Source organism: Magallana gigas, chromosome 1 (assembly GCF_963853765.1).
Source record: "Magallana gigas chromosome 1, xbMagGiga1.1, whole genome shotgun sequence".
NCBI lineage: Eukaryota > Metazoa > Mollusca > Bivalvia > Ostreida > Ostreidae > Magallana > Magallana gigas.
Window position 1 is genome coordinate 75190196 of NC_088853.1, and position 27625 is coordinate 75217820.

The following is a 27625-nucleotide window of genomic DNA, read 5'->3' on the forward strand; positions in this document are numbered from 1 at the left end:
GCTCGTTGCGTCATCAATTGTCAGAAACTTATCGATGTTAAGTTTACTTTACTGTACTTCTGTGAATATTTTCTATGTAAAATTACTATGAACCAGACAACATTGAAATGGTGAACATTTCAAAGGGCCCCGCTTATGTTATTTCAGAGAATTCTGCTTTGACCTTGACCTATAACTTGAAATTTTTCCAGCTATCATAGAACTTTTAATTCAATTTCATTCCCCCTAACATACATGCATTTTTGTTCAATCTGACCAAGATTAAGCATATTTGGAAAATAATCTACTATTTAAAACTAATTTTAAAAAGATCTGTTATGACCTTCACATTGACAGACTTGGTTCAAGGTCACTGCACGCCATTAACCAATAAACTCTGTAAAGGTAAAATATTAGCCAAATAGGGGCTAAAAGGAGAGTATATCTATGCTCTTAAAATATGGATTTTTGTGTGATCTGATATGACCTTGACTCTTCATCTACAAATATCATTCGAGGTCATTGCATATATTTTGAACAAAGGCATCATGTGGGTAAAGTATGAGGCTGAATGGAGCAAAGGGAGAGAAGATATACTCCGGACAAGGATTTTTAAAAACATAATTCTGATATGACCTTCACAGTTTCTTTTCACTGAAAATAGGTTCAAGGTCACTACACACCCTTTCACCCTTTACTCAAAAGCTCTGCTTATGTGAAGTCTGAGCCAAATAGGGGTTAGTAGAAATTATATATGCTCTCAAAAAAGGATTTTTGCATGATCCGATTTGATCTTCACCCGTTACCTAGAAATTTCATGCAAGGTCACTGCACATCGTTTAACCATAGAGCCACTCTGTGAGTATTAGCCAGATTGGACCAAAGGGAAAAAAGATATGCCCCAGACAAGGATTTTATATATATAATTCTGCTATGACCTTAACCTTATACCTAAAAACATGGTTCAAGGTCACCGCACATCCTTCAACCAAAGGAACCCTGTGGATGAGGTATGAGCCAGATTGGGCCAAGGGGAGAGAAGCTATGCTCCTGTCAAGCCATCTCGGATGGACAGACCGACAAATTGATCACTAGAAGGCGCCCGCATAAACATGCCTTTTTATCTAAAATAGTATCCATGCTATCTGCCCATGGTGAATAGTCATCAAAACCATTCATTAGCAGAATTTGATTTCCCTCCTTTTTAAGGTGGTATGGGACATCTGTCGATATTAATGTGGATTAAAGTACTATATAATTGAAAACTTTTCACCGGTTTAGAATTTTCAAATTTTACAATATTTAACCAAAAAATAGCTTTTAAAAATATTTGAAAAGGTAAAAATTGTAAAAACCCCAGCGGGATTCGAACTCATGACTTACAGGTTCCTAGTAAACCCTCTAACCCACTGTGCTAAGGAGTTAGGTGACCATTTTTGAGAAGAAACTTCATGTACTTATATAATTACACTTTATTTTATTGTTTATTTCGATAAACAATACGTCACAACATGGAAGTGTCCCATATCACCTTAAACTCGGAACACCTCTGACCTAATAAGATCGCGCATTAAATACAAAGTTTGATTTAACTCTAATTTGTTTATCATCAAGAAATTCTGCATCGCTGACAAATAAAGTTTTCTTCTGTATAATGAAATACCAATTAACTGACTATTCGGACAATAGCAAGTTTATTGTCCCATTCCACAGCAACTATTTCCCTTGGCTTTGCCTCATTAAATATTTGCTGTCTTGGGGGACAATAAACTTGCTATTGTCCTCATACCCAGTAAATACTAAATAGGCATATAATATCCCATCCACCTACATTTCATGTTATATAACCTCCCGTTTGTAACCTTCAATTTCACTGTAAAGTCAACATATCTGTCATAGCCGCAAGTTTCACAGTTTATTTCTGCTTCTCATGTACTTAAAATTAGGGGCCTTAATATTGCTTACCAATTCCAACAAGAGACATCCCTCTAACTATTGATAATCATTAAAATTCATTTCATGAATCTACGCAACAATGATAAACCTTCAAGTACAGTCACTCTCAATTTTACAAAAATATTGACGGTACTTTATCCGAAACTGTTCCTTGTATCTTTAACTTAGTACACTAACATTTTTATGAAAAGACGGTTTGTCTTAGAATAAGAAAGCTAATGCAATTCTGAGAAAAAGAATACCACATATTGCCAATTCCATTGAGGTTTAATAAAAATATGGCCATTTAAGTGAACCCACCATTTCCAATTTCCTTTAGTAAACACAGATTTACAGGGTTCTCCATAGTAAAACATCTTTATCTGACCTTTTAGAGGTCAACTTTTGTTCAACCACCTTTAAAAAGAAACCTTATTCAATACAACATATGCCTACATGATATAATCATGATAAAAGCTTCACATCACTTAGAAATACCCTTACATGTATACCCCCCCCCCCCCAATCTTTTGATTTTCATAAAAAGTCATGGTTTGAAATGTTTTACCTAATTTTATGAAACATGTGGCAATTTCCTTGAGTCATTTCTCACACATATTTGAAAACAATCATCAATGATTCTAAAATGTGATCTTTATTTGTTTATTGTATGATTTGTACCATTTTAATTAACAAATAGACAGCTGTCCTGCTTGTGATTTCTTGTTTTCATGAAAAAAGTAAGCTAACAATCATATTTAGTGAATATCTAATCTATTCTGATTTCTAGTCTTCTTCTAACCATGCTAAAACAGTAAGTTACAACCTACAAGTTAGACATCTGCCTTATATTAGAATTAAATTCAAACACACCCAGGTAGCTGGAGACAGAGTTGATTTCAATGAAAAATGTTCAAATTTGACATGTTTTTCTACTTTTTTATGCATATATACCTTAGAAAGGTAGAAATAGGTTGTTTCTTGTTCATTTCAAAAGTAATTATCATAGCAGATGTTATTTCAAAGTCAAATGTACATTTACATATCCTACATGTAATCTTAATGCAGACAATTAAATAGAGGGGGGGGGGGGGTTCAATTATGTAAACACATCTAAATATCTTTATGAAATAAAAAATAAAGGAAACATAATTGTATACTTTTATTGAAAAACAAATTTTCACAGCAATTATGAATTTCTTTAAACAGCCTTAATTTTGTTATCATAATTTCTTATCAAACACAAACCACAACATGGCATGATGCTTTCTTCAAGTTCCATTATTGTTCATGCATTATCGGATTTAATTTGAATTACCAGTAAATAGTCTGTAGAACACAAGGAATATGCATGTGGATAGAGGTGACAGGTTAATCTCAGGAGCTGACCCACAAGAATCAACAGGTACCGGTAAAAGCCATGTGGTAACAAGAGTCTGTTTTGAGCTGAAATAAATAAAAAAAATAATTAGCTGTGTTTACATACATGTACTAGTAATAGCTGTGTTTACATTAACATATGCATAGTATTTCTGTAAAAAATACACTGACCATGCAGTGTAATAAGTATGACATATCCCAATACATGACATAACATTTAGGCAGTACAAGATCAAAAATTTGCATATCAAGTCATGATATAATATTAAAAAATTTTCATAGGTATAAACACTTATCACATTGAGAAAGAGAGAGAGTTTGAGAGAGAGAGAGTTTATTACCATACTTGTAGTGCAACAGTCAATATTTCAATTCGTAAATTACAAACGAATATTACCCACCGAACAGCGTCAAAGTACATGTACTGGTATTAGCTTCTGGTATACCATTTTTTATCAATTCTACTGTGTATTTTTTGTTTGCAAATAAATTTAGCGAGGGTTTTTGTTTATTTTCTTATAAATTACATGTTTTAAAAACAATACTACGTGTAATAAGCATAAAACATGTATGAGTAAACTTAATGAAGAATTTTTAATAGATTATTTTTCAAAGAATGTGGTACATTACATGTATGTTAATCTTTATAAAACTAGCGTATATTTTGTGCGCCATAAATTGCAAGTTTTTTGTAAATATCATTTACTTGCATGATAGGTATATATGGTCTAACCAAAATTTTCTTCATAAAGCTACAGCTGTATGTACCACATATATGTTTTGTCACAAGTATACATTTTAAAAAAAATACCCAAATTCCAACAGTTTAAATAAACTCAACTCATTCTCTGATAAGTTCATTGTGTTTTGTGCGTGCATATCTTATTTGCCTGCTGCAACAGCAGCCAATCAGCGGTAAGCTGAATCCACAAAAAGAAAGTTTGTGTTTTAGGAGCGGGTAAATTGTTTGTGCGACACTGTCAAGAAAACCACACCAAATAATAACAAGAAACATAAATATTCACTTAAATGTATTCTGTTGTAAAGTAAAGGTTTTTAACACTTATTGCATCTTGCAAAACATGTGATGACCTTAATCATCTGTCATATATCTGATATACATGTATATGTAAAAGATGGGAGAAATAACGACGGAACAAAGTGGGATTCGAACCTGGCCCTCTGAATCTCTAGTCAAGTGCTCTACCAACTGAGCTACATGTATCTGGCACCGGTATTCAAAACCAGTCTGACCGTCACATTCCTCCCCCTTAAATGATCTTCACCCTCGAAGATCATCCCTGGCAGGATCGAGTTAACCTGTTAGTTCCAGGGGTTGGTCACAACACCAATATTGTAACAGGATGGGAGAAATAATGAAGGGATTTGAACCTGGGCCCCCTGAATCTCTAGTCAGGTGCTCTACCAACTGAGCTATCTGGCACTGGTATTCAAACCGGTCTGATCGTCACATATATAAAGAATTATTTTAAACAATGTTGTTCAATTAAAAATAACACTCGCAACCTTCAGTTTTTGTCTGTAATTAATCAATATTGGCGTGCGATCAGTTCTCGCCGAGTACCATTTCTCACCAGTGCATTGTTACGTCAGTTTATCAACACATAAAATTATATACGAAAATATGATGTAACAGTGCACCAGCGAGAAATGGTCCTCGGCGAGAACTGCTCGCACGCCAGTACTGCCAGTAGTCAGATTAAAAAAAGAGAATAAAAAATTACATTTAAAACATTAACAAGGACAATTTAAGTACACATCATAACTGCTAAACAAGAATAATTATGTGAACTGGTAGAATGGTAGGCATAGTTCTAACTTGTAACCTACATGTACAAGTACATGTACCGGGTACCCGTTGGTCTGCTATACCTCTTTAATGATACAATGATCGGCATCATAAAGATATTAAAGTCATGTTTTAACTCTGAAGTCTGAATTAACAATTTTATTTACTTGAAGTTATGTCTACAGGGTATTCATGACTACATTTGGAGACCTCTGCACAAGAATATATGATATGTTTCTAATTAGACCCTGCTTTGAATTTTGAGTTGAAAATTCACAATCTGTTATTTTTTTAAATAGATAAATTCAGTTACCCTTTCCAGTCCCCCATGAACCTCGAGCGAGTCTAAACACCCATGAAACATGTAAAAATTACACGTTAGCAAACAAACACCCACACCATAACAAAAACATCTAACAGTGTGCACGTACTTACATGTACATCTATACTATATACTAAATTTTAACCAGTTAACAAGAAACTTTAAAAGGAGTAAAAGCCTCACCTTCTTCAGTAACATCCACATAAATCACACACTCTAATGTCCATCTTTTCTCCTTTATTACTCGTAGCTTATCAACGGCTGATCGTCGACAGAAGTGTGGCTGTCAGAATTTCCTCGTAAACGATTCACACGAGAAAAATATCCTCCTTAAACAAATATGTAGTATTGTTCCCTGTGCATGTTCATATGTTTCACAGCAAATTGAAAATGCATGTGTACACCGAAAGAATACACAACTTCTCTTCTGCATTACAACTCTCTCTTTTCTACAATGCCGTTCGTTACTGTTTACATTCGGCGCGCGCGCGCGGGGGTCACAAACAGGGGCGCCCCGACAAATAGTTGCACATAGAACGTTTAAATAATGTGTGTTCATTGAATTCATAAATGATATAGATGAAAAAAATGAAATTGAATCACAACAATTTATCTAAGACGCAACACAACGTAATGCAGTAAATGCCTGGGCCTTAATGTGGCATTTGTTCGCTTGTGTGTCTATGTAGACATATTAACTCGTTCATGTACGATTCTCACATATTTGTTTTATGAAATTTGAAAAAAAATATAGGACAGAACTTGTTTAATTTGATACCAAATGACATTATTTAATATATTAACAATAACTAAATTAATTTTTTTTCATAAAATGATAACGATTTTTGCTATCAGAAAAATACGTGTATGAGCTGCTGACCCCTAATTATAGGGGCCAGCCCTTTTTTCTTAATTTTAAATGAAAGCTCTCGTTATTCTAAACAACTTTTGTTCTATATGTATTAACAAAATATTTTTAGTTTAAAGGTTATAATACAAAAAGCAACAAAATTTCAGCCCCGAAAAAATCTTAAACTTTGGCGACAAATAGCTCAAAAACTAACAAAGAAATTACCAAAATTTTCATGCCAGCAAAATTATAAAATGTTACCGACAATTTCGCCAAATTTCATGCATCTATCATCTGTAGTTCCTGAGATCAACTCTGGACAAAAGACCCCACAATTTTCAATTAAAGGGCAATAACTCATAACCGGAAGTGAATTTTAAAAATTAGAAAAAAACGTCTAGAGATATTAATATCATCTACATACCCTGAAAGTTTCATAGCAATCAGACAAAAAATGTTCGAGAAATCTCGTGCACAAAATTTGCGGGAAAAAAAAAAATAATAATAAGAAACAGTAGAATAACAGAAGGGTTTTCCGTTGAAAAACGGAAAACCCTAATAATAGGGAAAAAGAAACCGAAGAATAACAATAAGGTCTTCCGTTGGAAACGGAAGACCTTAATAAAAAGAAACAATAGAATAACAAGAGGGTCTTCCGTTGGAAACGGAAGACCCTAACTAGAGCAAAGCTCGTTGCAAAGCAACGAGTGGGTCTTCCGTTAATGTCGGATGTTAAGTTGAAAGTTCCTGTAAGAAGCTGAGCTCTTTAACCGATAACAAGAGTAACTAAAATAAAAAGATAAAATAAATTGAATTATTCCTGGTACAACTTAACAAAATACGAATGATTTTAAGTACGACTTAGCAAAAACCTTTCCGATTTCAAGAACATCTTAACAAAAAAAATCCGAATGTGTTCAAGTACGACTTACCAATTATTTTTGGTACGAGTTAATTTTACTTTTAACATTACGCTATTTTTTAAACCAAGGACGCGGAATCAAAATTTCCGGAAAAATCAATTTTTAAAACCCGATATCTCTGAAATGCATCATCCGATTTTCAAACGGATTTCAGTGATAGATTCAACTTGATAAGGTCTACAAAACACATTTACATTTTTGATTTGATTAGAAAATTCATTTTTTCGAAAAATTTGATTTACTTCCGGTTTCGACCGGAAGTGACGGATTTTGATTTCCAGCCTTATTACAAAGGCAAAACGATCAATATGTAAGCACGAAAAATTTCAACTTTCTATCTTGAAGCGTTTTTGAAAAAAGCCGCGGACAAAATGACTTTTTGAAAATTTTAAAAATGACGTTCCGTAAAAACGGAAGTGACGTTACTATAGAAACTTTAACATCTTTGAGGCATTATAATTGCACATCATCTCTGAAAGTTTCATAAAAATCAGTTAAAAACTTTTTGAGTTATGAAGCCGAAAAGAAGTCAGAAAAAAAAGAAAAAGTATAATAACTAGAGCAAAGCTCGTTGCAAAGCAACGAGTGGGTCTTCCGTTAATGTCGGAAGTAAAGCTGGGAGTTCCTGTAAGAAGCAGAGCTCTTAAACCAAAAACAAGAGCAACTTAGCAACTTACATAAAAAGATGAAAAAATCGAATTATTCCTGGTACGACTTATCAAAATCCGAATGATTTTAAGTACGAATTAACAAAAACCTGTTTGATTTTCAAAACGACTTAACAAAAAAAATCCGAATGTGTTTAAGTACCACTTAACAATTATTTTTGGTACGAGTTAACTTAACGATAAACATTATGCTATTTTTAAAACCAAGGACGCGGAATCAAAATTTCCGGAAAAATCAATTTTTAAACCCCGATATCTCTGTAATGCATCGTTCGATTTTAAAACGGTTTTCAGTGTTAGATTCAGCTTAATAAGCTCTACAAAACACATATTCATTTTTAATTTGATCAGAAAATTCATTTTTTCGAAAAATTTGTTTCACTTCCGGTTTCGACCGGAAGTGACCGATTTTCATTTCGAGCCTTATTACAGAGGTAAATCGCCCAAATCATAACCATTGAAAATTTCAAGCCTCTATGTTAAAGCGTTTTTGAGAAAAGTCCGGGACAAAATGACTTTTTGAAATTTTTAAAAATGGCGTCACGTCAAAACGGAAGTGACGTTGTAAAGAAAACTTTTACATTTTTGAGGGACGCTATCGTGCAAAAATCTCTGAAATTTTCATCAAAATCGGTTAAAAAACTTTTGAGTTATGAAGCAAAAAAGGAGTCAGAAGAAAAGAAAAAGAACTAGAGCAAAGCTCGTTGCAAAGCAACGAGTGGGTCTTCCGTTAATGTCGGAAGTAAAGCTGGAAGTTCCTGTAAGAAGCAAAGCTCTTAAACCAATAACAAGAGTACCTTAAATAAAAAGATGAAAAAATCGAATTATTCCTGGTACGACTTAACAAAATCCGAATGAATTTACGTACGACTTAACAAAAACCTTTCCGATTTCAAGAACGACTTAACAAAAAAAAATCCGAATGTGTTACAGTACGACTTAACAATTAATTTTTAGGTACAAGCTAATTTAACTAAGAACTTGATACTAATTTCTTAACCAAAAACGCGGAATCAAAATTTCCGGAAAAATCATTTTTTGAACTCGTATATCTCTGTAATGCATCGTCTGATTTTAAAACGGCTTTCAGTGTTAGATTCAGCTAAATAAGCTCTATAAAACACATATTCATTTTTGATTTGATCAGAAAATTCATTTTTTCGAAAAATTTGTTTCACTTCCGGATTCGACCGGAAGTAACCGATTTTCATTTCGAGCCTTATTACAGAAGTAAATCGACCAAATCATAAGCATTGAAAATTTCAAGCCTCTATCTTAAAGCGTTTTTGAGAAACGCCGCGGACAAAATGACTTTTTTAAAATTTTAAAAATGACGTAACGTTAAAACGGAAGTGACATTTTCAAAGAAACTTCATAAACTTTGAGGTATTATAATTGCACATAATCTCTGAAAGTTTCATTAAAATCGGTTGTAAACTTTTTGAGTTATTAAGATGAAAAGGAGTCAGAAAAAAAAATAAAAAGAATAATAATAACTAGAGCAAAGCTCGTTGCAAAGCAACGACTGGGTCTTCCGTTAATGTCGGAAGTAAAGCTGGAAGTTCCTGTAAGAAGCAGAGCTCTTAAACCAATGTCAAGAGTAACTAAAATAAAAAGATGAAAAAAATCGAATTATTCCTGGTACGACTTAACAAAATCCGAATGATTTTAAGTACGACTTAACAAAAAACTTCCTTATTTCAAGACCGACTTAACCAAAAAAAAATCCGAATGTGTTCAAGTACGACTTAACAATTATTTTTGGTACGAGTTAATTTCACTTTGAACATTACGCTATTTTTTAAACCAAGGACGCGGAAGCAAAATTTCCGGAAAAATCAATTTTTAAACCCCGATATCTCTTTAATGCATCGTCGGATTTTCAAACGGATATCAGGATGAGGTTCAGCTTAAAAAGCTCTACAGAATTCGTATACGTTTTTTATTTGATCAAAAAATTCTTTTTTTCGAAAAATTTGATTTACTTCCGGTTTCGACCGGAAGTGACGGATTTTCATTTCCAGCCTTATTGCACATGTAAATTGCAAAATTCATAACCACAGAAAATTTCAAGACTCTATCTTAAAGCGTTTTTGAGTTGCGTCGCGGACAAAATGGCTTTTTTTTAAGTTAAAAAATGACGTAACGTCAAAACGGAAGTGACGTTGTTATGGAAACTTTAACATCTTTGAGGCATTATAATTGCACATAATCCCTGAAAGTTTCCTTTAAATTAGTTGAAAACTTTTTGAGTTATGAAGCCGAAAAGGAGTCAGAAAAAAAAGAAAAAGAAAAAAAATAATAATAACTAGAGCAAAGCTCGTTGCAAAGCAACGAGTGGGTCTTCCGTTAATAGCGGAAGTAAAGCTGGAAGTTCCTGTAAGAAGCAGAGCTCTTGAACCAATAACAAGAGTAACTAAAATAAAAAGATGAACAAATCGAATTATTCCTGGTACGACTTAACAAAATCCGAATGATTTTAAGTACGTCTTAACAAAACCCTTCTTGATTTCAAGAGCGACTTAACCAAAAAAAATCCGAATGTGTTCAAGTACGACTTAACAATTATTTTTGGTACGAGTTAACTTAACTTTGAACATTACACTATTTTTTAAACCAAGGACGCGGAAACAAAATTTCCGGAAAAATCAATTTTTAAACCCCGATATCTTTCTAATGCATTGTCCGATTTTAAAATGGATTTCAGTGTTAGATTCAGCTTGATAAGCTCTATAAAACACATATTCATTTTTGATTTGATCAGAAAATTCATTTTTTTGAAAAATTTGTTTCACTTCCGGTTTCGACCGGAAGTGACGGATTTTTATTTCCAGCCTTATTGCACATGTAAATTGCCAAATTCATAACCACAGAACATTTCAAGACTCTATCTTAAAGCGTTTTTGAGAAATGTCGCGGACAAAATTACTTTTTTTAAAGTTTAAAAATGACGTAACGTCAAAACGGAAGTGACGTTGTTATGGAAACTTTAAAATCTTTGAGGCATTATAATTTCACATTATCTCTGAAAGTTTCATAAAAATCGGTAAAAAACTTTTTGAGTTATGAAGCCGAAAAGAAGTCAGAAAAAAAAAGAAAAAGTATAATAATAAAAAGAAACCGAAGAATAACAAGAGGGTCTTCCGTTGAAAACGGAAGACCCTAAAAAGAAACCGAAGAATAACAAGAGGGTCTTCCGTTGGAAACGGAAGACCCTAAAAAGAAACCGAAGAATAACAAGAGGGTCTTCCGTTGGAAACGGAAGACCCTAATAATAGAAAGAAACCGAAGAATAACAAGAGGGTCTTCCGTTGAAAACGGAAGACCCTAATAATAATAATAATAAAAAGAAACAATAGAATAACAAGAGGGTCTTCCGTTGGAAACGGAAGACCCTAAAAAGAAACAATAGAATAACAAGAGGGTCTTCCGTTGGAAACGGAAGACCCTAATAAAAAGAAACCGAAGAATAACAAGAGGGTCTTCCGTTGAAAACGGAAGACCCTAATAAAAAGAAACAATAGAATAACAAGAGGGTCTTCCGTTGGAAACGGAAGACCCTAATAAGAATAAGAAAGTCGACAAAAACAATATGTCTCCCCTTTGAAAGGGGAGACATAAATATCACATTTATTGAGTTCTATCTATAGCTTGCTACAACTCACCAAAAATAATGTGTATATAAGTATTATGTATTTCATGGTTAACGTAAATAGACAGAAAAAAAATAAATTTTGAAGAAAAAAAAAGCAGTACACTTTAACTTAGTTACAATATTGTTCAAAAACTATTTACATAAACACAAGTTTTCTATTTACATGATCAATATAAAGAAATGTGCTAAATCCACAAATAATATTCTTATTAAGGGCATTTTTTAAAATCTTATAATTATATTTTCTGATATTCAATTACTTTTCAGAGAAAAACATGTCAGGGGTCAACAACCATTTCTAAGATGAAACTATCTAAAAAATATTACAAAAAGGGGAATAACTCTTTATTCGTTTGTAATTGAAGAACTCAAATTTGAGTTACTCCCCTTTGAATATGATGTTTAAAATCAATACACAAAATTTATTCTTTGCAAATAGGAAAAATAAAAAATCCTCAGATATAAGCCCCAATTTTAAGTAACATCTTTTTCCCATCACTAAATTACTGGGTATTATAAAAGCATTCAAAAGAATTAAATACATACTGTCAGATGAGAATTTACTACACTCATACAAAGATATAATTGATAAGCCATGTAAGGGAGTATAAAAACTAATTACTGTAGAGTTTATGTACACATAAATAATCAAAATATAAATCCAAGTTATATGCACATCTCTGATATATGTAATATTGATCTACAAGACAACAACAACCTATCTTAACAAGAGGCCCATGGGCCACATCGCTCACCTGAACACCAATAGCCATTTAAAAACCAGCTTTATGGAGTAGTGTATAAAATATTTTGACAATGTTTTGGAATGGATCCTGTATGAAAAAGGTTTTGAAATTTTTCATTGGATATTCTCGTATTAGATATTAAGCCCCTTTATATCAAAGTCAACCTTGCATGTACACATACTGGGTAGATGAGATTGCACTCTAATCACAATTACTCTATGGGTAATTGTAAACAAAGAGTCACTGATTATAATAAAAACAAGTTGAGGTTGAAATCATTTATTATGATGGTAAACTTGCAATAAATGTTTACAAATTATTTCAGAACTATTACTATAAACATTACAAATTGAAATAATGGTTTTCACAACCATAACTGTCTTAAATAAATCTCAATATGAATTGTGTAACATAAATACAAAACTGTGATTATAACAATTTTTAAATAGGAAAAAAATGTTATTTATGTTAAATTAAGTAATGCATTTCTATTTTTCTTTATGATCATAATTTTTTGTAAAGAGCGTAGTTTTTCAAGAATACACACTCTCTCTGATCAACAGGCAAACAGTATTAAATAAATATGCCTTAAAAATGTTTCTATAATATGGCATACTAGTACTATCTTAACATAACTATGCTCCATATTTTTATTTATTAGTAAACATTTATATCCTAAAAAAGGTAGGTTTACTGCACTTTTGTGAGCTGTCAAAAGACCTCCTTTTTTACACATATTACTTATAATTATGATTTTAGCTTATGCAGCATAGAAGTTAATTTTTAATACTGACATATACATGTAGTATTTGAATGAGGTATGTACATGTATTCATATAAAGTCAAATAACATTTCCCATAATATATCATTAAGAACAAATATACAATGCACAAGTAAGAAGCCTTGATTCTAAAAACATACAAATTAATGTGATAAATATCACAATCATAACTTCTAATTTATATCGTACTCAAAAATATGCAACATAAGTGTTTGATTATGACATATTTTCAAATTTGGACTACTGAGGTAATTGAATCATGAAAATTGTTTCTGAAATATTCTTATCTGAAGCAATGCATGTATTTCTAATTTTCATCTGATCAACATATTTTATCAAAAGTGTACCTCATAAGTACGCATCTCCAATCATCAAGCAACCAGTATTTATTTTTTTTTCCCAAAAATGTTTTCTATGATATAACATATCATTTGAATATAAATTCTCTCTGTCATTAATTGAAACAACAGTTTCTAGAAAAGGAAGGTTTACCTCCCGCCACGGGCTGGCCATTGACCTCCTTTCTTTATACTTACCTGTCTTTTAAAAATAATTGAAGCTTATTCCATGTACAAGTGTCATTATTACTTGTTATGATACTGGTGCATTTATTATTTGAAAGAGAAATACATCCATGCATTTACATTCATTAATAGCATTTAGTAAAATATATCATAATAAACAATAATGTTGAGTATAGTTTAAAGTGAAATGAATTTGCCTAAAGTACAATAATAACAAATCTATAAAGGGCAAATTTGATTCAAATAAATTAAATTAGTATGCCGTGACAGCAAGTCCTTGTTTTTGTACTCAATACTTTTAACTACATGTAATACTACCGTAATATAATCATAACTGAATCAAGTATGTTGTTATAAAGATTAAGAATATGCAATATATTTTATGAGCATTTAATAAGTTGTTGAAAATATTATTCTAATTCCAAAAATTATAATGATATATAAGACAAATTTTAACAAAGCTACAGTATTGTAAGGCACCAACCATTATTTCATATAGGAATAAAGTATAGCATTCATTGTTAACAACCAAATAATTATAGCTAAATGTTAAATAAAAATATTCCAATTTAAATTACATAAGTTAAAATTATTTTTAAAAAGGGTTTAATAATGGTCTGGTTATTCACATTGGATGTAAACAATTTTTCTTTGACGCCAAAGATCTTATACATCAAAGGTGCATCTTATCAGACTTATTGTGACATGGAGATGTAACAAAAGCAATATGAAATAATTTAAAATCAGTATACAATAGGTTTACACAAAAATGTAATAATTTCATACGCAACCTTATAATTTATTTAATTATTTATTATATATAATTTTATATATCATATAAAGCAGTTTTTCTTTGGAATCACTCTCCACTTTCTTTTCTTCTGTCATATACTTTCAAAATCTGCTTGCAAGATGAACAAAGTTCAATTTTTGAGGTTTATTTTGCACAGTTTCTTAAGTGTTAAGGATCTGTTTACAGTGGTATTTGAGATCAGTCATTTGTGGTTGGATCTATTGTTAATAGTATCACAAAGTGTCTTTCGTCTTATCAACGCAAGTTTGAGTGCAGAAAGCATACATTATTACCTAAAGAATATTCAAGAAATGAATGTTCACATAACATTTTTGTAGATTTGAAAATCTTTGTAAAATAATAAGTAATAAGATTTGAACAATTTGCTAGCATGTAAATACACTAATGCATATTGTACAGACAAAGAAAGATGACACCATAAAACATAAAAACACAAAAAAATAATACAACTGTAACATAGTAAAATTATTCATACACAATCTAGAAATGAAGATGAGCATTAGGTATAATATATAGTCTATAAATTCGAATCATTGTCATAGTCATGGGTTGGGGTTTGGACATGGTGTGTATAATCTTTGAAGTCAGAATTTTGGTATTATATAACATACAATCTACATCAATGGAAAAGAGGATATTTGTGTGAAATAGGCCTTTTAAAGTCTAGAAGATAAAAACTGAGAAACATGATTCTCATTAAACAGGGATTTTATCAGAATGTGTACTGAATACTCTAGCTCCTAACTTTTCCAACATAATGGGTGCTGGTTAAATTTTTGCTTGCTTTAATCCCCGCCAACCTCGACCAAACCATTAAATCCATGACTATGCCACAAGCAATTAATGGTTGGTGCCTTACAATATATACTTAATCATTTTAACAGGCCATTTGTCACCTTTTTAAGGTGACAAATGTGATGAGGGAGGGGGCATCATTTTCTCGGCTCCCTCTGAGAGATAAATTTGGTGCCCCATTCTGTTAACATGCAGTAATGTTTATCATTCAAATGCACAGTATATCAACTTATGATCAGACCAGTATGCTTCAATGACGTCTGTTGCAAATTGAGATATGTTTGTAAACATTAAGTCAAGTTGAGAACCGCTATCATGAGTAGCCTTTCTTACAATTTGCTTGCAGTTAAAGCATTTTTCAAAAAATGTTAAAAAGTCAGTATGGCCAGCAAACAAATCAAAATTGAAATCCCCTAAAAGCAGCAACTCACTCTGGACATCAATCAGAGGCTTAAGATGCATGTTTACATGTTGTTCAAAATTTCCAAAAGAACAAGATGGATATTTGTAAATTACAACAACTTGTACATATCTACTTTGGCTTAAATGCACATTCGCCCTGATGAACTCAATAGAACCATTGTTAAACTTCGAGATACATGTTGTCTTGTAATGAGTTTTAACATATAGCGCTGTCCCATGATATGGACGTCTATTCATATCACCCGTAACCTCATGGTTAAATATTGTTGTGTAGCCATGTAGTTGAAAATTGTCTTCATCTGCACTATATAGTCTTGTCTCAGAGAAACCTACTACATCTGATGCATGGATATTTGGCTCACTTTTTAGTTGTTGAAAGTGTTTATGAAATGATCTACAATTATTGAAAGTAATTTTAAAACAATCATAACTGACCTGGTATAATGGGACATAACAAAGTTGCAATGGTACATCTTTTTTCAATCTTTCCATTTCCTGTACAACTTGTTCATCCATAGATAATGCCTGCTCATTGAAGTTCAGAATGTGCAGATGATCTACTGATCGTACTCGACTTAGAGCTACATAGTGAATATGGGGAGTTTTTCTCACTTTAGTCTGAGACAAGTCAATTACAATTTCATCAACAGTGCAACCTTGGGCTTTATGAACTGTTTTTCCTGCAGCTGGTCGCAATGGAAATTGAATCCTTTGATAAGTATTGTAATTGAATACAAATGACCGCTGAACTTCAAAAATCGGTGTCCAGTCATTTATTATTCCATCATGAAACAAATGTTTATATTTCTTGCGCGTTGCTTTTCCAGCAGCAGAGTCAAAAAATTTCACCCAAATTATGCTAGGTCTTGATATGCCTTCCATCCTGCTTTCAATCAATTGTACCTTACATGATGACCCATTTGTTAAACCATCAACATTCACTGAGATGTCATATATCATACCAACTGCAATAATCAACTTTTGCATCAAATTGGCAGTTTTGCTCACGTCATCTACTTTAAACAAAGATCTGAGCAGCTTTTCCTTAAGCTCTTTTGAGTAATCTTTAATAACAGAATCTACTGAATTCACTGTGACCTTTTCTCCTTCCAGTTTTTCAATCATCTGATTGTTGTAAGCATCTACTTTAGAATTTTGCGTAAAAAGATGTGGAGCATGGTGTGGGTAATTGTCACTTGTTTCTGTTACCATGCAATTTTTAATAATATTGAGATCTTCAGGTGTCATTGCATTGTAACGGAGGCGATTAAGAAGTTGTGCAAATGCAAGATCATCTTTTTGGCGCATTATTTCATCCAATTCAAAAATACTAAAATGGTCTTTCCAAAGATTGCTTGCAAGAGCTTGAGCATCAGTATTTAAATCCTGAAAGATCCAACGGTCCATCACAGGTTTGAGTTGAAAAAAGTCACCAACAGCAATTACACTAATGCCACCAAAAGGTTTCTTGATGCCTGTGAGAAGTTGTAGACGACTATCAATCAGTGACAGAGACCTATTTCCAACCATTGATATCTCATCAATAATGATTAATTTAAGGTTTCTGTACTTTGTTCGAAAAGTGTTTAACTCATCACAGTGCAATCCCTGCTGGTTTTGGTTAATTTTCTGATGGAAAGCAGAAGCAATGGTAGACCCTCCAATATTATATGCTGCTTTGCCTGTGTAGGCACAAAGAAGTATTCTAATGTCATCTGGATTTTCACCTTCTGTGGAACACAAAAATCGATGCATGGCCTGATAAAGTGCTCTAATTAAAACAGATTTCCCAACGCCAGCACCTCCAGATAAAAAAGAATAAATAGGTTCTTTTTTTGTTTTAACCCAGTGCAAAACATGATTGAAGAATTCCCGCTGCTTTATATTCAGACCAGCTAACAGTTCTAAATATTCATTGTCTGGCAATCTAACAGAACTCTCTTCTGTAATTTGTCTTGTTGATGTTATACCAATATCAGCTCCTATATCATACTCTCTTTGTTCAATAGGTCTGTCAGGATTAAACTGAACAAATTTTTCAGATTCAATAGATCCTTCACTTATATCATCTGCTTCTGACTGTTGAGCATTTGGTGCCAATTCATCGAAAGCTTCTGAAAATTCCTCAGTTGCAATTTGCATAGCTTCGTCTAGCTGTTCGGCATTGTATTCATACTCCTTAACTTTGTGTGTAAGGAAAGACTTCTTGAGATTAAATGACCTCTTATATGTATCAACTCCAGACAAAAGATCCACCGATTCATCTCTCCAAGGCAGAAACAACATCAATTTTTCTCTGTAGTGATTTTCTGGATCAGTTTTGACATTAAATCTGACATATCTTATGACCCTTGGTACTTTGCGACGCCTAATCTTAATCCCATTCCTCAGAGTTACAAGTGTAAAGTTGTCGCTAAAGTCAGGCTCTAAATCAAGATCTGAGTCCCTTTTCTCATTTTCATCATCAGAATTATTTTTGTTTTCATCATCATTTATTTCGACTTCATCAATCTCTTTTCTATTTTCTTTGGGAAAAACAACATCTAGTTGTGATACATAATCAGCTAAGCACCAGTTTTCAAGCTGTTTAGGACGTCTTGCATACCTTTTAATAACATTGCTACATTCCACATCAGTAGAATTTGGTGTCAACTTCTCTAACTCAGCATCAGTTTTAATGAGAATTACTCTGTCATCAGATGGACTTGTGTTGATAAATACAACATCTCTTGATGCTTTTGTCAGTGGCATTTATAAAACTAGATATGCAGCCTCTTGTGCTCCAACCTCAACACTATTGAGAAAATGGTTTCCTATGTGCCGCACCTGTCTCTTTATGTCAAGATTTCCTTCTCTGGCTTCCTTTGCAGCTCTATTCAGTAAATCGCTCATTCCTCTTTGTGATTTACTTATATATGAAACAATATACATTGCACAAGCATATGGGTCCAAGATATATTGTATGTCAATGTTTGCTTTCCAAGCTTTTAAAACATCTTTGTTGTACGAGTTGACTCTTATGTCACGTGGATTTCGTCTAAGAAAAACCTTTGGACCTCTGAGTGAACTTCTTATGCATTTAATGTAATCATCCTCAGATATTTTTAAAACTGAGTGCAGAAGTTCATGGTATGATAAGTCAGAACCATTTTTCATTTCATTCAGCTCTTTTTGTATATTGTCAAACATACTCTTGAACTTGTCAACATCAGATTCTAGTGGTTCCAATATCATAGTGTTTTCAAGAGGAGGAAGGGGAAAACCAAATCTACAAACAGCTTTGCCTCTCTTTTTGCATGATTGTGAATGTTTATGCACCTGTAAGCTAGTTAAATCATCTTCATTTGCACAGTATAAGTTTTGATCCACAAAGTCAACTATTTCCTTCTCAGTGTTTTCTTGGTACTTTGGTGCATGCTCAATCCAAACAATCATATGAACATGAGGAGACCCTCTCTGTTGAAATTCAATTCTATAAAAGAAGTCTTTCACAATGCCTATTGGATGATGATCACTTCTCAAAACAGAATTCATAAACATACGAAACCTATGATCAAAATATCTTGTGCATGTGATTGGATCTTTCTGTACCAATTTTGATTTCTGAAACCATGTCATATTATCAACTTCTTCTGTATATTCCTTTCCATCATTTAAAACCCCAAGTGCTCGTATAAGGTCAATCCATCTTGTATCTGCAGCAGACAAAGACATGAACCATGTTGGTAAACCAAGCTGTCTGATCATGGCGAATACATCTTTTTTACGAGTCTCAAGATATGCAGGTGAATTGCGTAATTGTCGAAAGACAAAAAAACCTTCATTGTGTCTAACAAGACTATTGACATGTTCAGGATTTTTTACATCATTTGCTGTAAATGTTTTTCCTTTAGTTTTACATTTTCTTAGAGCTAAGTTGCATTTGTCAGTAACTTGTTTCATTTGAATTTTTTTCAACTTAAAAAACAAGTTTGGGACAGACTGTGCCGCACGTCTATCAATACTTCTTAACTCCCATTTAGCTATATCTGCATATGACACAGGAACTTGTCTCTCCTCATCTTTCAATCTTTCTTTCCCACAAAATATTGTTGGAAATGATAAATATTCAGCAGCCTGATCTTGATATAAACTTAAAGGACGTTGTCCTTCACCTGGGGCAAAGGTGTAAACCTGATTCATGTCTAGCGAGGCATCATCTAGCAAAGTATCACAATTTCCATCTCTACCAATTCCATCTATTTCACAAAATTCATCTTCATCTGTCTCTATACAATCATTACTTTGGTTGCTTATCATCTCTGATTCCACGAGTTCTTGAACAATTTCATTTGCTGAAGTTGTGATTTCTTGAAACCAGCTGTCATCAACACTTAAATTTGCATTCTTGTAAAATTTGCTGTTGTTCATAAGCCAGTGCAATGCAATCAATACCTTTGTTGGTCTTACATTTTCATGGAAATCACATTTTTGATATGATAATCTTTTCTTTAATTTGACAGGAATTGTGACATTTTCATCCAATTTTCTAGGTAAGCTATTTACAGTAGGCTGAATATCAACTGGAACATTTACTATGTTTCCTCTTGCAGAATACTGACCACCTCTTGGCAACTCTCTTATTTGCATAAAAGGAATTCTCAAAGATACAAGCCGTTCTTCTAAAGGAAACAATTCTAATTCTATTGGCTTTAGTGGCCATCTCATACCATTTAGGACTGACAACTTTGGGGTTTTGTTCTCTCTTATTGATGAATAGCACGTATTGCAAATCCACTCCATATTTCCAACAGAAAGAGTACTAGTAAGAAATTTGCTTTTTGTACTGTCATCTAGTTTGGTGTTTTCCACTTTTAAAACACTCTCTTTAACCCATGTTTGATGACAACATGAGCATATAAAAATTGGACCATGTCTTATCTGTTCATGAAATTTTTTGATGCAATCTTCTATATGTACTCCAAACCTTTGCTGTCTATGTTGTTCATTTTCTTTGTTACAGTATTCGACCTTTGATCTCTGTTTTTGTTTTTGTTCTCTACTAAGCAATTTCTCTTTTTCTTTACATGAAATGATACATCTTTTAGCTTGTTTTTTCAATCTCTCCTTCTCAAGAGCAATAGGGTTCTCTCTTAATTTTCTTTTAGAAATTTTACTTCCTTCTTTTTCTCTCTCTCTCTTACATCTTCATTTTGTCTCTTTAGTTTTTTAGCAGCTGTTTCTCTTTCATTTTCCCTTTTTCTTATATCTACATTTTGGCGTTTTAACTGTCTTCCAACTGTGTTCATTTTCCTCTCTTTCTCTTGCACTTCTGCACTTTGACGTACTAACTGTCGTCCAGCTGTATTCATTTTCCTTTCTTTCTCTTTCACTTCTGCATTTTGACGCTTTAACTGTCTTCCAGCTGTATTTATTTTCCTTTCTCTTTCTTGCACTTTGACATTTTGTCTTTTTATCTTCCTAGCAGCTTTATCCATTTTTCTTTCTCTTTCTTGCACTTTGACATTTTGTCTTTTTATCTTCCTAGCAGCTTTATCTATTTTTCTTTCTCTTTCTTGCACTTTGACATTTTGTCTTTTTATCTTCCTAGCAGCTTTATCTATTTTTCTTTCTCTTTCTTGCAGTTCAGGATTTTGTCTTTTTACTTTTCTGGCTGTTGTTTCTCTCTTTTTTTCGTTTGTTTTTACTTCAATATTCTGTCTTCTTAATTTCCTTGCGATTGTTTCTTTAGATTTTAAGTTCTCATTTTGTCGCTTTCTTTTTTTTTGCAATTGCATCTTTGTGTCGTTCTATTGTCTTGAATTGTGCATTCTCTCTCTTTTTTGTCATGTATTCTCTCATGTAACCTTTTCTACTTAATTGCTTTTCATCATATGCCTTCAGTGATGTAGGTTCATCCATTTTGTAGAATGTTTTGTGCAATGGATCTTTGTCTGGAAAACTATGATGCAATGTCCTAATTGAGATTGGTAAAATTTCAAATTGCATGGAAAAATCAATATGCATGCTGTTGTACATATTGTACAAGTAAGTCACCAAATCATCAATTCCCTTGTTCAGCACAAGTACTGATTTACCATCACATGAAGACATGCCACTGCTGTCATGTGAATGAGAATCAAAGAAGTAATATTCTTTACTTGATGCTTTATAAATACCAGAACAAATAGCTCCTATCATGAAAAGCAAATATCTGGAAATCTTGAAGGCCTCTTCTAAAGCTTGATGCAACGATTTAACTTGGCTGTTGTTTTCTTCAGACACAACTAATCCCCAAATGGTATCAAATTTGTGAATGATATGATGATTTTCTCCCAAGGTTAAGTTACTTGGCAATTCATCAAAGTTAAGGAGTTTGTTATGAAACATTTGTTTTTGCTGCAAACTTTTGACCAACATTGTATAAACCTGGTCTCCTGCTATTAAAGTGCTATCTATGAATTCAGTTGTGAAAGAGAATCTTTCATAACATTTAATAAGCATAGTAAGAGCATTGCAAGTACACTGACTTCCTCTAGAGAATGATGAAAATCTTGCATCTCCTTGATGAAATGACCCCAAAACTAATTTTGTAGTGCATACCTGGTTGTCTTTATATCTGTGGCCTTTTTCATTTTCAACTATTGCACCACAATCATTGAAAGTTTTAATGGCAGAGGCTTTGTTTCTGAGATTTTTATCCACATTATTTTGCAAAGTCATTTCAACAGATTCATGAAGCAGATCAGTTTCACAGAGTTCATTGAGCAAATTTGTATCACATGTTTTTGCAGTTTTCCTGTTTTTTTGTAACCTGAGGACAGGCTCCTCAGGGTCATCATTTGTTTTACTGTTTTTCACGAGGCCAGTCTCCTCAGTCATTTTAATGTCAGAAATTGTTTTACTGTTTTTTACGAGGCCAGTCTCCTCAGTCAAGTCCAGGTCAGAATTTGTTTTACTGTTTTTCATGAGGCCAGTCTCCTCAGTCTTGTCAGTCTGTAACTCTCTCCTGGCACTGCTCATCCTCCAATACTTCCTTCTTGGCATCTACAATTTTCACAGAAAACTTTAAAGATAAACAACTGGCAATTGCAACTTCTCTAGCTTTCCCAACAAGTGAAAAAAACCTTGAATGTATTATACAGGCCCGAATGACAACCCCCTTTTTATATAAACACAAGGCAATATATTACCTGCTGAGATTTGAGATAATCTTTTTTTAAATTAATGATATTCCATTAAATGCACCTCAGCAGAGACACAAAGTTGTCCAGAGAATACTTAAATTGACAACAGTGAAGTGATTTCATTTAAATCATTTTGTATAAAATTTTAACATAAAAAAATATTAATACCCTTTAGGCAATTTTATGGACTCTGTCGAAAAAGCACAAGAAGTTGCAATTAAAATAATAGCTATTAAGTACATTTTCTTGGAGGTGGGGACATGATTTTTATAAATAAAATCAATTTTTGATTTCAAGTTATACACTAAAAAATTAAAGCTGTTCTCCCTTTGACCCATTTACATCAGAATCAATACAGATCATTTCAAGATTGTGTGGCAATTCAAAGAGAAAGAAATTTATTACAGTATTATAAACTTCCAAAACAGATAATCAATTTCTCTTTATCAGTAACAGCAACACTCTGTTGTAAAAGGTACATTAAAGGTGAAATAAATTATCACAATAAACATGTACTGGAACTGCCTAGAGCTTTTAACCCATCTCCCTTTACAAAATGGGTCATTTTGGATATAAATTATAATACAATCTGACCAATAATTGTTTTTTTTTTTCATTTACATAAGATTTCAATCAAATAAAATGCTTTTAAATTGAATATAATTTCATTCATAATTCATAATTAATTATATCAGAAGTAATCAAGCTCAAATAAAAGTGTGTGATTTCCTGAAATAATGCATATCTACATATTATGTCTTCAATATCAACAAAGTTTCAAAAACTTTTATTCAGTGGAGAGAAATTGCACTGAAAAATTATGACAAAAAATCTATCAATTTCAAAATGGCCAAAATTCTTAAGAAAATTAATCTCCAAACATTAATGTTCTATATAATAAATTTCAAATACCTACATTTCTCTACTTCTTGTGCAGTGGTTTAAGGAGTTGTTTGGACAAACTCTCCAAAGCTATATTTAATATATGGCCAGAATTTTCAAAGGGCTCACCCCCCCCCCCCCCCCAAAAAAAAAATATTTAAAAAAGTAATGAAATTAGAATGTCCTGGATGTGGCCATAATCACATTGTGTTACATCCTTAATCTACAAAGTTAAAACAGCTGTTCTTGTCATTACTGATTTACTACCTCCATGATCTGCAATTTATTCTGATTAATTTAACAAAAAATAAATGTGTTGTAACGCCACTAATGCCCCCACAGGCGACCAAAATTTCAAATTACAAATTTAGTATAACAATGGTTTGATTGCAGAATAAGTTATAAATCCCTGAAAAATACTCATTATCTTTGAAGTTCAAGAGGCATAACTCTGTCAATAATCATCAGACTGGAACCAAATTTTAACTTGACCTGAATTTGTAATAAATTGACCTTTTATGAAATATCAGATTTACATATGCATCACTTTAAAAGTTAGAGAGCGGAAACTAAGAATTTCCCATCATTTCCTTAGTTCAAGAGGTATAACTCTGTCAAAAAATTAGACCGAAACTAAATTCGAACATGATCTGTATTTTCTTACATGTATATGAAACATCAGTTTTATGAATATATGCATCCCTTCAAAAGTTAGAGAGCGGAAACTGAGAATTTTTCATTTCTGTCAAAAATCATCAGCCGAAACCAAATTCAAACTCAACCTGTATATTCCTATGACAAATCCATATATCAAATCTGAGATGTGTATACATGTGCAACGGTTGTTGAGATAATGATCGGAAAAATTTCCCATTATTTTCTAAGTTCAAGAGGCATTACTCTGTCAAAAATCATGGGACCGCAACCAAATTCAAAATTCAACCTATATATTCATAAGACATATCCATGTATCAAATCTGAGTTAATGTTAATCATCAGTTGTTAAGATAATGACTGGAAAGTGAACAATGACAGAATAACAGGACAGATGTACAGAATGACTGAACAGGGTTACACTATATGCCCCAGCCAATTCATGGCGGGGCATAGATATCATTAATTCCATCAATATCATGAAGGAATGTAAATATAAACATTAATGATTTATTTTTTATGTCATTACTATTCTATATTTACATTTGCTTCTCTTTATGAACCTTTAGAATAGCCCCCCCAAAAAACGTTCCAATTCTGTATGAACGTTTTCTTGATGTCACAATGATAACCACATGCGCTTATATATCGCTTGCAATATTGTAAACGTAAAATCAACGTAATATTAATGATTCTGAACGGTTTGCATTTCTCAAATGTAAATATAAGTAATAAACAGCAATGTTTAAAAGTTTTAAAATCTTGCTTGATACATGATCAAATCTTCTGAGAAGTCCTTCAGGCTTCACAGAATTTGATCACATGACCAACCAAATTCATAACCCAGTGAACTATTTAAATTGCAATTCATTTCTTAAATGATAATTTGTTTTCTTAACCGACAGTTCTTGACATGACAACACAATCAATTAATGTTATACTAAACAATAAAAATAGAAAAAGAAACTGACCAAAATCATGACCACGCCTCTTCAAAAACATATCCCGAATTGATTGTGTGCCACAGTGGGGTAAAAAAATGCACTCATTACAACTCATATCTACTAGTATCTGAATATCCTAACTAAAATGTGCTGAATTATAGGGAATACACTATATGGGCCAAACTGTCATTTTCATACATTTTCTATTAAGAAGTGGAAGACATCATCTTCATCCACTTCTCTTCGAAAACCCTCATATTTTGATTCTGGAAAATGTGTAAATGTCAAAACGCTTCAACCCATGTTTCGACTCTATGCTGTTTCCCTGAATTTTCATAACAGATCTATAATTTTCACATTTTAAACATTAAAGCACACTTTTATCCAAAAAATTCATCATTTTCACGTTTACACATTCTTAAAAATCAAATGAATTGTTTGTGAAACACTTATGCCCACTCCCTTGGATATACATTATAAGGTGCACAAGCCGTAATTAAGGGCAGCATTGTTATTAGACAGACCGATAGACAGTAGCAATCTCCGATCCCAAGGCCAAAAAAAAAAAATGTGTGTTTCCGGTTTCCCAACCGACCCTATTTTTTATGCGCCAACCCTAACACTTTTTAATCCAAATCAAGATTATTAACCATAATTGGTTTAAACAATAGAATCTTTACAAATCAGAGTTTAAAAAACGCTTGTAAGAATTCAAGAGAAATCACCACTTATCAAAGCGTTTTAAAGATTTCTAAGTGCAGATTGACAGCATGGATGAAAGTTATCCTTGGTTGTTTTAGCTAAATTATCAATGCAATAAATAGTTTTTTAGGGCAGTGATGTGTTCAAAATTAATATAAAGATGTACATGAAAAAAGCAGAGGCAAAGTTTTTTTTATATTTCTGGGTGTGGAGACTGCAGATACAAGTCTTTGAATATGCCTAACAATCATTCACATTATAAATATGATTTTAAAATGCTGCATTTCAGTTGCAAATGAAATTTTAAAAATTAGTCTTAAACCATTAATGATGTATTCATTTTTTTCAAAAAATTATTGAAACGATTTAATTCTAAGGCTCTCGTCTGATCAACCAGAATTTCCTCTGTTTATGAATTCAACACCTAGTCTACTGTTATCTCAGTTGACCAGGAAAAAAGAACTAATAACTACTATATAATATATTTGTGGTAATGAGCTTTATACTCAGTTAATCTATAGTGGCTGTCATATTTATATTTTCTATTTACATGAAAATAAAATCTTCTTATACATTCCAAATTAATCTTATATTTAAGAAAGCTTCAATTCTGTAACAGTTGTCACTATTCACAATTGCTCCACCTGTAAAATACATTTTATTAATGTATAGAAAAATCATATGCTAGGAAAGGGGAAAACTGAAAAGCTCATTAAAAAAAAACCAACCTACCTACCCTATTTTAAAATCTGATGAAATAGGAAACACACATATTTTTTTTTTCCTAAGCAGTGTCCGAGAACCTTACAGGAGTGCGACCAGTTCTCGCCGAGTACCATTTCTCGCCAGTACATTGTGACGTCAGTTTTCGTATATAATTTTATGTGTTGATAAAATGAGAAATGGTACTCGGTGAGAACTGGTCGCAGCCAGTAATATAACAATAAAATTGAATAAATATTGTTCTTTATAGTTCATATTTTAAAAAATAAGGGTCCATAAAAATCAGTCTAACAATTTTGATGTTGATTGGCCTGCCAATTCATCGTAAAAATTGTTAGACTGCTATCACAGCTTAAAATAAAAATTATGTTCACTCCAAATGCAATACAGTCATGCAAACTAATTATTATAAACAAAACATTGAAAAACAAAAGCAATTTCTTTTATTTCATTTTATGCTTGTCGTAATGTAGCATCAACATGATATAAACGTCTGTAGAACATCTAACCCCGATTTTAATCTTTCATTGCAAAAACAAATCGTAGTAACATTGTTCTCCGATATCAATACCATTCATATTTACCAAGGTCGTGGTAAACTTTACAATTAAATCACGCAACAATTATTCCAATAATCGATGACAAATTAAATAGCTTTAAGTATAATAAAAAAAAAAATCTTGAAAACGCGGTGTAAAAACAAATGGCATGGTGATTATGCTGATAGTCTACTGTAGAGCTGAATTCGGAACTACGATTTACCACTATTTCATAAAACATTCTTTATATCATTCTTTGTTAAAAACGTTACCTTTAAAGTTAAACCGGCGAAACACAAACTTTTCTTTTATCAAAATTGACGTCTGAAATCTTCTTCTGCAAAATGGCGGTTAGTTAGTACAAACACAAAGAGCTTCCGTTTCGTAATTCCGAATAACGAGCCCGGTC

General features: G+C 32.5%; 2 protein-coding genes and 1 long non-coding RNA gene across 3 annotated transcripts in view; all 3 read right to left on the bottom strand.

Moving 5' to 3' along the window:
* Positions 1-27625, bottom strand: part of LOC109618161 (uncharacterized) — a 451180-nt gene that overhangs the window by 404700 nt on the left and 18855 nt on the right. The gene's annotated exons all lie outside the window — the stretch shown is intronic.
* LOC136272839 (uncharacterized) lies at positions 3064-6778 on the bottom strand. The gene is made up of 2 exons (XR_010710870.1): positions 5610-6778; positions 3064-3360 (listed from the first exon to the last, which is right to left on the bottom strand). It is a non-coding gene; the product is annotated as an uncharacterized lncRNA (long non-coding RNA).
* Positions 21349-22932, bottom strand: LOC136272860 (uncharacterized). Its single transcript, XM_066075709.1, has one exon. It carries the CDS (start codon positions 22630-22632, stop codon positions 21349-21351), a length of 1284 nt encoding a protein of 427 aa, XP_065931781.1. The 5' UTR covers positions 22633-22932.